Below are 12,774 nucleotides of genomic sequence, written 5' to 3'. Positions count from 1 at the left end.
TATTTTTTCTTAACAAACAGCATATGTTATCTTTGGCCCCTCACACATTCCAAATCACTCAAAACAAAGATTTAGATTAAGTAAAGAAGGTTAATGGGTCTACCAGTCGACCAGGTCTGGGACCCTTAACGGCCTGTGCCCCAAACATCCACCACCATCTGTTTAACATCCACTTCTAAAATTACATTTAAAAATTACTTTACTAAATGGAAAACGATACAAATCAGGCAAATACAATTACTGCTGACTAATGTAAATATAGAGGTACACCTGTTTGATCTAAAGTTACCTGATAGGTATAAATCCTTGTAACTGGTTTTTCCAGGTTTGATCCAAATGTAGGAAATTAAGAACTAGCATGCACAAATCTACTAATTATTCAACAAAATAATAACAAAAAGGAAATCAAAAGTTATTTGTTTCAAAGTATATTTGAAGTGTATAAAATGCTTCAGTTCTTCGCCTTCATTAGTATCTATTACATTGACATCTACAGAAATATATATATAACATCCGTTAACTATGGAGTAGGTTCTTTCTTCACTGAAGACTTTCCTTTTGAGAAAACGGATACAGCAGGGCAGATCTGCATGCAGACCGATGACTCACCATCAGACAAGAAGTGTCTTGATGAGTGCAGATATCAAAATGACTAATCTAAATGTTGTTCCTCATAGAAGTGAAGACCCAACAAAGTCAGGAGGTTTGTCTCTTAGTTTTGTCTTTTCTTAGTGAATCCTGACTCTAAATCAGCTGTGATACCTACAAGCGTTCTTTAAACAGATGATAGTTGAGGTTTGCTTATAGTGGAAGGGCTGCAGGTTAATGACCTTTGTACAAAAAAGAAAAAGAATTAACATGCACTCAAAACCATCTTTACTTGTAGCATTTAAAATAAAGTGAAATGTATGAAGTTATGTATACATGCGCTCAGAGCATCTACCTCCTCCTGATTTGAATGGTGGTTGGCAAACGAGTTGTTAAATTTCCAGCACACGAGGGCAGACCATAAATCTCACACTGAGGTGAGCCACAAATTAAAACTGCTGAGTCATCCAGTTTTATGCAGATTCGGCTGATGACAAATTTAGAGAGACGAGTTTTAGAGAAGCTTTGATGAGTAAAAGGTTTTTGTGTGAATGCTTTTTTCCCCAGCTGTCAACTGTCAGACATTTGAGAGTGGAGCGGCTACGCTGTATTAGCATGTAAGCTAATCAAGTTCTGCTTAATAAGTGATATTTATTTAAGTCTCTTTCCGATCATGTTCCCAGTGTCTTCTAATTATGATTTTTAGCCAAAATAATAAAACCTGTGTCACTTTCTAGGACATAATGACCTATGAACCAATGACAGTTGTTCATTGGTTCATAGGGTGTAAGCCTTTCCTTATTTCCCATGATGCCTTATTTTACACTCTCTCCCACTATCTTACAGCCTAAGCTAATATTTGCGGTGCAACAAAAATGGTGAGCAATATTGGAGCTATCCAGCCATACAGTTTTGATCCAGATTCCAGCTCAGGTGAGGAAAACAAAGACGTACACGGATTTATTTTTCTGCAACGATGCATCAGACTGGAGCAGAGGAAGGAGCTCGTGGCCCACCAACTGTAGCATCTGTGTCACAGCTACAGGATTTTTCAAGCTGCATTTTTTTGTCTGCTCCTGAATCCCACTGATTTAAATTAAGAAATACTCAGAGCTGCAGTTTTAATCTTAAATTGTTTTACACATCACCTCCATCATGGGTAAAAATGCAACAAAAACATGCTCAAAACACACAATTTTCATTGGAGTGGGTCTTTAAGTGACAGCTGTTGATGTGAACACGTTTGGAGAATAAACATGAGTATGGAGCTCTGCCAGTTTAGCATAAAGTGAGAACAATCAAGTGAATATTTTCTTTTAAAACAAAGGGAAAACATGAATTTGTGTCAAATGTACGTTTGCTATCCTCTGTGACTCATAAAAACAAAGAAACATACTATATACAGTAGATATTACAAAAATGGATGTTAATGATGTTGATGATTTGGTGTGGGGGGGGGGGCAGTGAGGGTCAAAAGGGGGGAAGTGGGTTTGAGTGCATTTCTTTTCTTTTTCATTAATTACCCTTATTTTTCTTATTCATTTGTATTTCATTACTGACTGTGACTCTTGTGATCCCAGGAAACAGTTTCTCATTTTGTCATTTTGTAAAACCTAGGTCACATGTACCCGTACAGGCCGTTGACCTGTACGGGTACGACCCTTGGAGGGTCGTAGAGAGGAGGGGCTCAGGTGCGTCTTGCAGTTCCCTTGAGGCTTGTACAGCCACCACAAGACAAGTCATAAAAATGGAACGTACCATTGTCATGCGTGTGGTAAGTGTATCATGAAGCATTTGTAAGTTTAATGTAAGCTGAACGCACTTATGACGTACAGGTGATGCTGTCGTATGGTTTCGTTACGCCACACTTTGGTCGTTAGTGAGGTGCGAGTTCTGCGTCCTTACTGACCGCTCATCAAAGCTGCGTGCAGCGTAAGTGGTAAATATAGTGCAGTGTTAAAACTTGCTAAACTTCGCAAAAGAAAGATAAACATTTTTTCAGAATAAAGCAACAGAACCGACAGCTTCTCTGAGGAAATGTCTTGCAAATGGGGCTCCTGTTGAATGCACTGACTGTGAAGTGCACCATCTTGAGTTTTAAGCTGCAAAGACAATGAACGTTGGCTTTAGTTCTGAACTCTCTGCAACTTCTGGCCTCATTAAAACTTCACACATCTGTGGTCAGGTAACACGGGAAAAAGAACAAACACAAAAACACGTCCTGTCTCAACTGTGCGCCTCCTTCTTTTTTCTTTTTAGACACCCATAAACACCGGAGCGGCAGCCATTAACGCCCGCGCACGGCTCCATGTTGTCAGGGCGCTCGTGTTAAATAATTAAAGGTGTGAGATTAGTCCGTCAGCCTTGGGCCATGGAGGTCCATCGATTCTGCAGAATGCATTTTTAATGAGCCGCCAGCCGGCATTCATTTCAGCCGGTCAGTGTCCATGGACACATACACACACGTGCACATGTGCGTGCATGCACACGGACAGGCCAGGCTGGTAGTCAAGGGAGGTAATTACCACACATAAACAAAGGAGCACAACTGCATGGCACAGCAGTTCTAACCCTGACGGCAGCAGCAAACAGACGTTTTCTGAACTGTCTTTCACTTTAAAACAAAGTCTCCATTAAACGAGATCACAAGCTGAGAGCAGCAGGGATGACAACACTGTGAGCGGCGCTGTTGTGAATGAGGAAGAGCGACAGTCATCCAGTACAGACTGGTTAAAATGCTCTACAAAACATGACTACAAACGGATTGATCTGGTGTTCAAGCGACACCTTAATCAATCATCCCTCTGTTGAGGCTCAGATGTAGACGAGAACACTGGCAGCCTTGGAACTCATCAGGAAGCTCTCAAACACATGCAGACAACGCTTGATTCATGTGTTAAACTGAAACAGGAAGAGAAAGCAGAACGGACAGCAGAGCTCGGCTTCTATGTTCCTCCTGCTGCTTTGCTGCAGTTTCACAATCTTTAGTCTGACAGCAAATCGAACTGAATAAAAAATCAGCAACTTGTGGGGTTGAAGCTGCATATCTGCTGCTGTCGAGGCCAGCAGACATAAAAATGTACAAGTTTTTCTAGTCTTACCTTTCCCGTTTCTCTTTCAAAGTCGACATATTCCCTTGTGGGAACCTGCCTCTGATCCCCGTGAAGGTTGGCAGGAAAAAACTGGAGGGAGAGGTTGGTACCCGTTGCTACAAAGGCCTGTGAACAGAGAAGAAGTCCTGAGGAGTTGGAAAAATAGAGCTTAGAAGTTAAAGCTGCCTGCCGTCACCCCTGTCCACAGCAGCTCCAGTTTTTACCTAAAAGAGAGTCATAGTAGACACCCTTTTAAGTCTTCGGGCGACAAACATGTCTAACAATTTTTATCACTCTACTTTAATATTTTTCCTTAGCAACTGATTGTGCAAGCCACGCCCACTCAGTCTGTTTAATCTTGAAGATTTCTTTATTAGTGATGAGATTTTGATTCGATGCTCACCTATCAATCAAAACGTAATATTCCTGTTTGAACAGATTTTTATTATCAAATACAAAAGGAAGTTTCATTAAAACTTTCTCCCAAGTAAATTGCATGACATTGATTTAACCGGACATGCACAAAAAAATGTTGAACTAAGCTGAAGTAGGTTTATTTCTCTTTTACATTAGGAAATATCTTGTATTCATTGACTGTATACGAGAACTGGACTGAGTGACTCCTCCCCCTTCATGTTTCAAACAGGAAGTACACGCTGGTCCCAAAAAGCTGAAATCTCATAGGGTGTATCCAAATTTCTTCCCTACCCACTACATAGTGAACTATATAGTGTGTTCGCCATTTTGTAGTGCCGTCCGAATCTACAACTCCAAAATCGAGCGCCCTAGAAATTTCCTAGAAGTCTCTGCGAGAACCCAGTGTGCATCGATGCTAACTCATTCATTCATTCATTCATTTTCTATTCCATTTTGTCCCTTTTGGGGTCACGGGGCGGCCATGTGTGGGCAAAGGCAAGGCATGCCCTGGACAGGTCGCCAGTCTGTCGCAGGGTAACGATGCTTACTAGATTGGCAAATATAGACCACAATGCATTGCATCGGAACAATTTTTGCCCAAAAAATGTATTTAAATGTATTTTTTAAATAAACCATTCACGTTTTTATCTTCAGAACACAGTGGATTCATAATTGGTCGTCACAAAACTGTCATATTAATTAGATTTTAACTTTGTTAAACTGATGACGTCATATTCGCCGTTAAAAAAAAAAGAGAAGTAGTGAGCATTATGTCCAAATTGCTTTTAAAATCCAGGGCACTGCATAGTCAATACTATAACGCTTTACAATAACTCTCAGGGGAAGCGGTAACTTTTGCACATTTTTGCACATCTTTGCTTAATCTGTACTGTTTGTATATAATTATTTTATTATTATTATTATTATTATTATTATACCACCTTTTTTGTTTTCATTTACTTTGTTATATTATTCTATTTCCTTTTTATGATTACAATGCTACTGTAACACACAAATTTCCCACATGTGGGATCAATAAAGTATTTCTGATTCTGATTGTACCGCCCTAGATAGTTTTTTAGTAGTTAGAGATTAGGGTGGGAATTCAGACATAGCCATAGACTTCTATTGAGAAGCGGTTGGCAAGAGTGGTTCTCATAGAAACATTAACTCAGTCTGACTCGGACCAGTCACTTCTTAGGATTTCTGGTTCAAACATGGTGCCGTCCGTATCTAAAAAAAATGGCGGCTGAATTTACTTTATTTTGTAGAAGCCAAAGGTAACCCATTTTCTGTGAGTGACATCAGTCAATGATTGTGTCACAAGACTCTATGAACTGCTCCAGGCTTTTACGCATTCAAACAGGAAGTGAACATTTTTATCTTAGGATGGTGATAATTATCAGTAATCTTTCCATTTTGGGTAAGAATCCTGCATGTCTGGTGCCAGCAGAGGACGATACAGACAACCTGACCTTTATCGCATAAAAAAATCTACATGAAGCAAAAATAAAGACTTTTTTTTAATCCAAAATTAATTTATTCTCAAATTTTTTTACGATTTATTTTAAAATTATAAAAGATTCAGCTGCTTTTGTTTTATTTATTAAATTCCAGGAAAACTTGTATTAAAAAAAAACTAACTTTTCAGTGTCGGTGTTATTCTTTTAAAATGATTTTTTTTTTATGTAAACCACAAGCAAACCAAATTTGCTTTATAGCAGTTATGCTTATTTTAATTTGTTTAAATACAGTACCTGCTTGTTTAACTTTTTTTACTTTCTTTTAAAAATGTATAAGAGGCTGAAAAATAGTTTTTTTCTTCCTGTTCTCCTTTATTTCCCAGGTATAAGAATTTCTGATCTTTTTGCTGTTGTTATTTTATGGAAATGAAAGGAAATAAAGAAAAGAAAAAAAAAAGTTCTGCACCACCATGAGACAACATTAAACCATGTTTTGTTTTATTGGTTATAAATGGTGAAGCAGTATTATTTTCTACCCAGACTTCAGAGTTCTGATTTAGAGGAATCCATCACGTCCAAAAACTATAACAGATCTTAGCACTTCGCATAAAAGATCATTAAAAACAAGCAGATTTAAGGTGCAAATGCCGAAAAAGTCTGAAGAAAAGTTGAAAAGCTGAAGTTTGTGTTTTGCAAACTTCCTACAATCACATCCTTAGAGGATCTGTAATGGGATGCATACTCTCCTACGTAAACAAAATCAAAATCAATAGAAAGCATTTCAGTCAAAAAGCAATGGATTACAGAAGTGCAGGAAATCAGGTTAGATCTGTGTGTCTGCATATGTGCGCATCTGTTGTTTTTGTGTGCGTTTGCCCAGACAAATCAATACTAAAGGCATTAGGGATGCGACCCAAGCTGGAAGCGTATGAATTATGCACCCCGTCAGATCTGTCCCTCATCAGAGAACGAGCAAAAGTGAAAAACTGCATGAAGGAGGGGAAGAAGGATGAAGCAACAGCAGCGGAGAGAAAGAATTAAAAGGCAGAGAAAGCCCCAAGAACGCCCAAGTCATCATTTCTGCTGCATCTGAAGTGTTGGATTACAACCATCTGATTCCAATTTACTGCCTACTACTGCTGGAGACAGGAACAGGGAAAGGAAGGCAAGAAGAGGGGAGAAACGGAGGGAAAGTGAGGGGCGGAAAATATACCAAAAAAAAGAAAAAGAGTAAAATGAAATGAACTCAGGCGTGAATCCAGATGTAAAAGAGTCCCATGAAGACAGGAAAAGAACATGGACGACAGATGAAGAGGCTCGAGGACAGAAAGAACAGAGGACGGGAAATCAAATGAAAGGAGCACTGAAAGAAAGAGGGAAGAGAGAAAGCAACGCGGCACCAAAATCAATAAGAGTTTAGAAAACGACTCATCTCTAATGAGCTGCTCTGACGATAATTTACTTTGAATTATTGTCCCGTTTATCAGATCAATCCGGAGCAGTTTAGAGACAAACGTGCGCGAGAGTTTCAGAGGAAAACTCCTGAGAAAAAGCAGCACCTGTGAACTTTAAGAGACGCATTTCTCTCTGACAAACATCGCAGATGACTAACAACAAAATGAAAAGGCTCAATTACACTCTGAGATGTGAACATTTTTAAATCCGCCTTCAATGGAAAAAAAAATTACGAGTGGAATTTAACAAGAAAACCAACAGGTTTAATATCCGGATGCAGTTGAATCAAATAAAACAGAGCAAAGTAATATTTGATGATGTCAACTAAATAAATGATATAATCTAAACGTCCACCCAACAAGACACATTTAAGCAATTCACGCCTTGTTTTTCTAGTGTTTATAGAAGTTCATAATAAGATGTTCTTACAAAACAACATGTCCACACAAGAATTTGTATTTGAGAAAAACTGTGATTTAACTGTTTCTGATTATAAAAGAAACCACATTTTTTTACTTAATGTTTTAATCCCTTATTGCCAATTGATGAAAATATGCAGCACTTTGGCGTCAACATTACTGAAATTTAGCCTCAACATGAAAGCAAAACATAAAGTAAATTATTTTAATTTTTTAGCTGGACTGACATTTAAGAGTTTTGCTCATTCCAGATTGTGAAGGGTATTAAATGAATAAAATAACAATTTAAAAACTCAACAACCTTTTATGTGATTAAAATCTACTTACTGTAACAGAATTTATAGTAACATCAATCTGAAATGTTTTTGTTTTGTATTTACTGAGTTGGAATCGATGGCCAAGCCTGCTTTTTTGGCAAAAAAAAAGGACATTTTATTCAGAAGAGTTTGTACATTTCAATGTCATGTTTAGACTCAAAGAAAAAGCTGTAAACCTGCAAAATGAAACAAAATTGTGCTTTTCATTAGACTGGAAAAAAAGTAAATATCAGTTATCCCACAGTATTTATGCTCCCTGTATTATTGCAAGTTTCCATCAAATCCAGGTTTTTAATACAAGCACCTTACACACCTTGACTACACAAGACGTTACTTTTAAAGCCGCACAATGAACACACTTTTCAAATTGCAGTATTTTGTGGGTTTTCTTCCTCCTGCATCATCCTTTTCCATAAATCTCAGATTTATTTTTAATCTAATCTAAACTTCCTAAAGATCTGACACAAACCGCACTTTTCTTGTGATGATGAAAACATTCAACGTCTCTCCAGCAGAAATCCATAAATGCTTTTTATAGATGCACTGAACGCGTTGATTCACTGCAGATGTTCCTCACATTTACACGACAGACCGACTCAGGTTCACAGTCGACGGTTTGTCTCCCATCCGAACCATAAAAAGCAGCTTTAGGGCCCGTTTGGGTCTCGCAGTGCTGCAGCCTCTGAGCGTGAAAATAGCAGGAAGTCTTGCTCGGCGTCTGCCTGACGGATAAATCAGCTGCATGATGTCACAGCTGCTGTCAAACTACTAAAAGCGAAGCCATCAATTGTCCCGCCAGAAGAGGCTTATAAATACAGACGGGCACGTCACGTCCTGCTAAAAAAGAAGGTAAAACTAGATGCTGACCCCCCACAGCCCCCACCCAGACGGCAGCAGCTTCCCAGAGTCACCTGAAGCTGAAGCTGAAATTTTTTTAGAGGGCACTAAACACATAATGACAGAGGGGGCGGGTCCAGCCCCCTCCCAGTTATGAAAAGCCCCTTGCAAACCTCATCACAGAAACAAAACAAAAAAAAAGGGATTTTGGTTCTGGTTAAAAGAATAAATAAGTTATTTGTTAGAAATATGCTGGTCAGAGCTTTATTATGTAGCCCCACAACTGACCAATACAATGAATTATGGCTCCGCCCACTGGTGGAAATAATTGCACTTTGTGTGAAAACACCATAATAAATAATTAGATCAGGAGTTAACCAATGCCTTTAAAAAAAAAGATATCATGCTTTCCACCTATTTTATCCAAGTAAAGTTATGGCTTTTTTTTTGTAACAGCAATTCCAAACTCCACCTGCAGGGGGCAGAGGCTTAACTATTGTGCCAAAAGGCCACTGAAGAAGAACTGACGTTTCTGTTACAAAAAGTTTGTATAAAAGAAAATAAAACTTTATTTTTGTAATCTTTATTAATTAACACACATTTTTACCGACTCTTATTTACATTTTGAAAAAAACAAGAAAACAGGAGAAACAAATCACACTAAATAGAATTCTATACATGTGTGTAATGTATAGAATGTATACATTACACACATGTAAAAAGTGGTTTCAATCGACTGAGATGTAAATCAGCCGCAATAAGGTAATGAGTTTCTTTAGATTTTTAGTGACTGTGTTGGATTTTTAAGTGAAGGGTTTCATATCGCACAGCTGACAGTGAGGCTGCATCAGAAATAAAATAAGTTTGGTGCCAAAAGATTCGTTGGACTTATCCGGCGCCACTGCAGAAATACAAAATGCATCCATTCATTTAGGTTTGGTTCGACCGGAATAAATGCACACATTTAAAAAATAAAAACAGTTGTTAAATAAATTGTGTTTTTATGGCTTTAAGACCTTTATGCAGAGAAAATTTGCAGTGTAAGACAGATTTTCCTTTGAAGTATCACTCATCTCTATTCAACCATTATAGAAAAAGGCGAACAGGAAAAATTCCATGTCACACCTTTGTGGCAGTAAAGTCAGCACTCATGATAACCACGATGATTAGGAGCATCAGACCTTCTGAGATGGGGGGGGTGATGCCTCTTCTTAGGTTTGAGGTAGATTTAATCACATTTATGTGAGCTAGAACAACTTCCTGTTTCATGAGGTCGCTCAAACGGACCCAACAGTGTTTAGACAAATAATGCAGGGACAGAGGCTGGTTAAATGTCTCCTAAACTCTGGAATGCTCTCCCCTTCTCTGTGAGGTCTGCCAGAAACGTCAGTAATTTTAAGACACTTTTAAAAACTCCTCTTTTTACTCCGGCTTTTAACTCCAGTGAGTGGATTTAGTGGGTCTGCTTGTTAATTTTATTCTGTTATTGTTTTTATTGTTTATATGATTTTATTGTTTCTTTATTGTATTGTTTCTGATTTCATTTGATTTTATGATAAGCACTTTGGTTGCCTCTGCTTTTATAAGTGCTATTTAAATAATAAATTGATTGATAAATTCTAATATTTTGGGGGGGAAAAACTAAATTGGATCCCGAACATCTCTAAGATTTGGAGACTCCTCAGGAATTCTTGTGACCTCTTGGGTTCTTCCCCAAGTCCACCAACGTTCAGGGGCTGCTTCTAAAACAGTCCAGATATCATTCTGATCAGAACATCACAGTGACGCATTCTCTTGCAACCTCCATCAGAATCCTGTAGTGATGCTTTGACCCCACCATGGCTGTCTTGTTGAATTTGATAAAGCAAACGGAGCTTTGGCAGAAACTGGTTTTGTTTCCATATCCTGTGTGTGTTTCAGGAGTGGGGTGCGTCAGCCTGTCAGGTATGGAGCAGTGATAACAGCGACGGGGAGGCTGCAGCTGCAGCAGCAGGGCAGCCCGGTGGGTCTGCGCGTCTGATAGCACGTCGACTTCCTGCTGCAGAATGAAGCCACATCGGAACAGCAGCGCAAAGTTCCAGCGCGCACAACACAAAAAACAACTCATGCGCACTTTGCACCGGAGAACAGAAAGCTTTCTTTCAGAGGAAAATCGACTCACAACTTCAGAGCGTCCGTCCCTGCAGGCGTTCTGGAAGCGGGCTTGTCTCTCTTCGTGGGGTCGGTCTCTGAAGCCGGTGTATTTAATCTGCAAGGAAGCCAGAATTATAGTCTGGATTATGACTCCATCTAAGTGAGACTTTATGTTTTTTTTTAAATAAAACAGATTTTAATTTTAAACAGAATATCTGTTAGTTTGAAAATGTCTAAAAATCCATCAGAGTTGATTTTACCACAAACTTCTTTTTGTTGAACATTTGAAATAAAAGTCGCTCAGTTTTCTGTAAAACATCTATTTTTTGGAATTCCATCCGAGATGAAGCCGCATCTCTGGCCCGCGCCGCGCGCGTGTTTCCGCCGCCTCAGTCTCACCTCGCACTCCCGGCTCAACTTGCGGAAAAACTCCTCGTTCTCAAACTTGCTCCTCTGATCCGGGACAACCCGCGGCATCTTCACAGACTCTTGGCGGCCACTCGAGCCTCTTCCCTGGCGAGTAAGAAAAAGTTCACCAGCGCGCGCGCAGCCGTTCCTCTTCTTCTCTCCGCCGTCTCTCACCCCTGGCTCTTCCGCGTCAGTCTGTTTCTTTTTTGTCTTTGGTTGGGTTTCTCTTCCCACTGACTGTTCTGTGGCGCGCTGCGCTCAGCTGCCGGCCTCCGTGCCTGCGCTGCGGCTCACGCACTGATGGTCTGCCTGCTGCGCGCTCTGGGCTGCCTCTGGCTCCAAGTGGTTCTCATTAAGTGACCCGCTCCGATCAATGAGGATCACTTTGACCGTGTACACCCCCCTCCTCCCCCTCCTCCTCCCCTGCCTCAATCGCTCCTCCTGTCTCTCGATAATCTCAAATAAGCGCCCTGGAGTCTCACCTGCGCGGCTTTTTCTGTGCGTAAAATAGATTTTAGTCGCAAATCACGAAGATTTCTGCTTATTTCACGCGTTAAAAGCAAACATGTTCTTTGTTTTGTTGTGAAAAATACAAAAGAGAGAGAAATACATGTGTCGGCATGTCCTCTAAATGCGTCTCTCATGAGTGTTTTCATCATTTGGCAAACTTTAAAAGCTCGCTGCTGCAAGGAAAAGACTGGCGTAAAACTGTGTCAGTTATCCTTTTTAAATTGTTTTTTGTTCTCAGCTCATCTTATCACATCAGCTGCAGATGTGGGAGGCCATACAGATGAACTTACGCCGGTTGTTTTCTTTGTGTTAAAAGCTCAAAATTACGACAGCTCGGAGTGCACTTGAAGGCGTCAACAGTCTACTTCCTGGCTCCGTCGAGTCTCTCTTGTGACTGTACGCCCAAAATACCGCCCCCACCCGCCGACCCACCCCCATTCACAATAATAATGCAGCTATACACACCGAAGACGGGATGAGACAGGGCCCCGCCACTGCGCATGCGCCGTTTGGACCGCACTCACTTTATGGGAACCTTATGTGGGGAGGGACAGGAGGGACAACCAGAGGAGGAGGCCGATGTGAGCTCCTCAGTTCAGTTTGGAAGTAAAACGTTTTTACAGGTAACATTCACACCGACCCATTCAGACTCAAACCGACCATATTGGATGAATTTTTCCTCTGTAAAGTTAATACAGTTCTATTCTCTTCAATTCTATTCTATTCTATTATACTCTATTCATGTACTTGTTATTCCATAGTTGTTTGTGTTCATCAGAAAACTTTTATTTTCTGTGGCTATGGTCAAAACAAGCAGCAACACTTTTACTTCCTGTTTGAAAGTGGTTTCAAAACAAAAGCATCTGGAGCCAGGCCGGTTTGAGGACAAACACTGGGGGATCTTAATCCGTTTCCATTCACTTTAAATTAACACTTAGAAACAGAAATAAACACATTTATACTGAGATTAAAAAAAAACGCTTCTTACACCAGTGATTAGCCTTATCGATGACAATTGTACATTTATTTATTTATTTGTTTGTTTTCCAAACGTGCAACAACAAAAGTGAAGAAATAAAGGATAATTCTCAACAATAGAGCTTAAACAACAACATTACCAAAAAATGGTTGATAA

General features: G+C 39.7%; 1 protein-coding gene across 5 annotated transcripts in view; it reads right to left on the bottom strand.

The window, feature by feature from the left end:
- Positions 1-11,541, bottom strand: part of cbfb (core-binding factor subunit beta) — a 41,508-nt gene extending 29,967 nt beyond the window's left edge. For 4 of the 5 annotated variants that reach the window (XM_023955988.2, XM_023955989.2, XM_023955986.2 and 1 more), the window contains exons 1-3: positions 11,121-11,541; positions 10,750-10,836; positions 3,690-3,806 (exon numbers count right to left, since the gene is read on the bottom strand). In XM_023955988.2, coding sequence (XP_023811756.1) covers positions 3,690-3,806; positions 10,750-10,836; positions 11,121-11,198 — 282 coding nt within the window. In that variant the 5' untranslated portion in view covers positions 11,199-11,541. The remainder of the gene's footprint in view (positions 1-3,689; positions 3,807-10,749; positions 10,837-11,120) is intronic. The other variant, XM_078948954.1, reaches the window with a different exon arrangement.
- Positions 11,542-12,774: the final 1,233 nt, after the last annotated feature.

This window comes from Oryzias latipes, chromosome 6 (genome assembly GCF_053564925.1).
Source record: "Oryzias latipes strain Hd-rR chromosome 6, Olatipes_Hd-rR_3.1".
Taxonomy (NCBI): domain Eukaryota; kingdom Metazoa; phylum Chordata; class Actinopteri; order Beloniformes; family Adrianichthyidae; genus Oryzias; species Oryzias latipes.
This window is presented reverse-complemented; position numbering and strand designations above follow the sequence as displayed.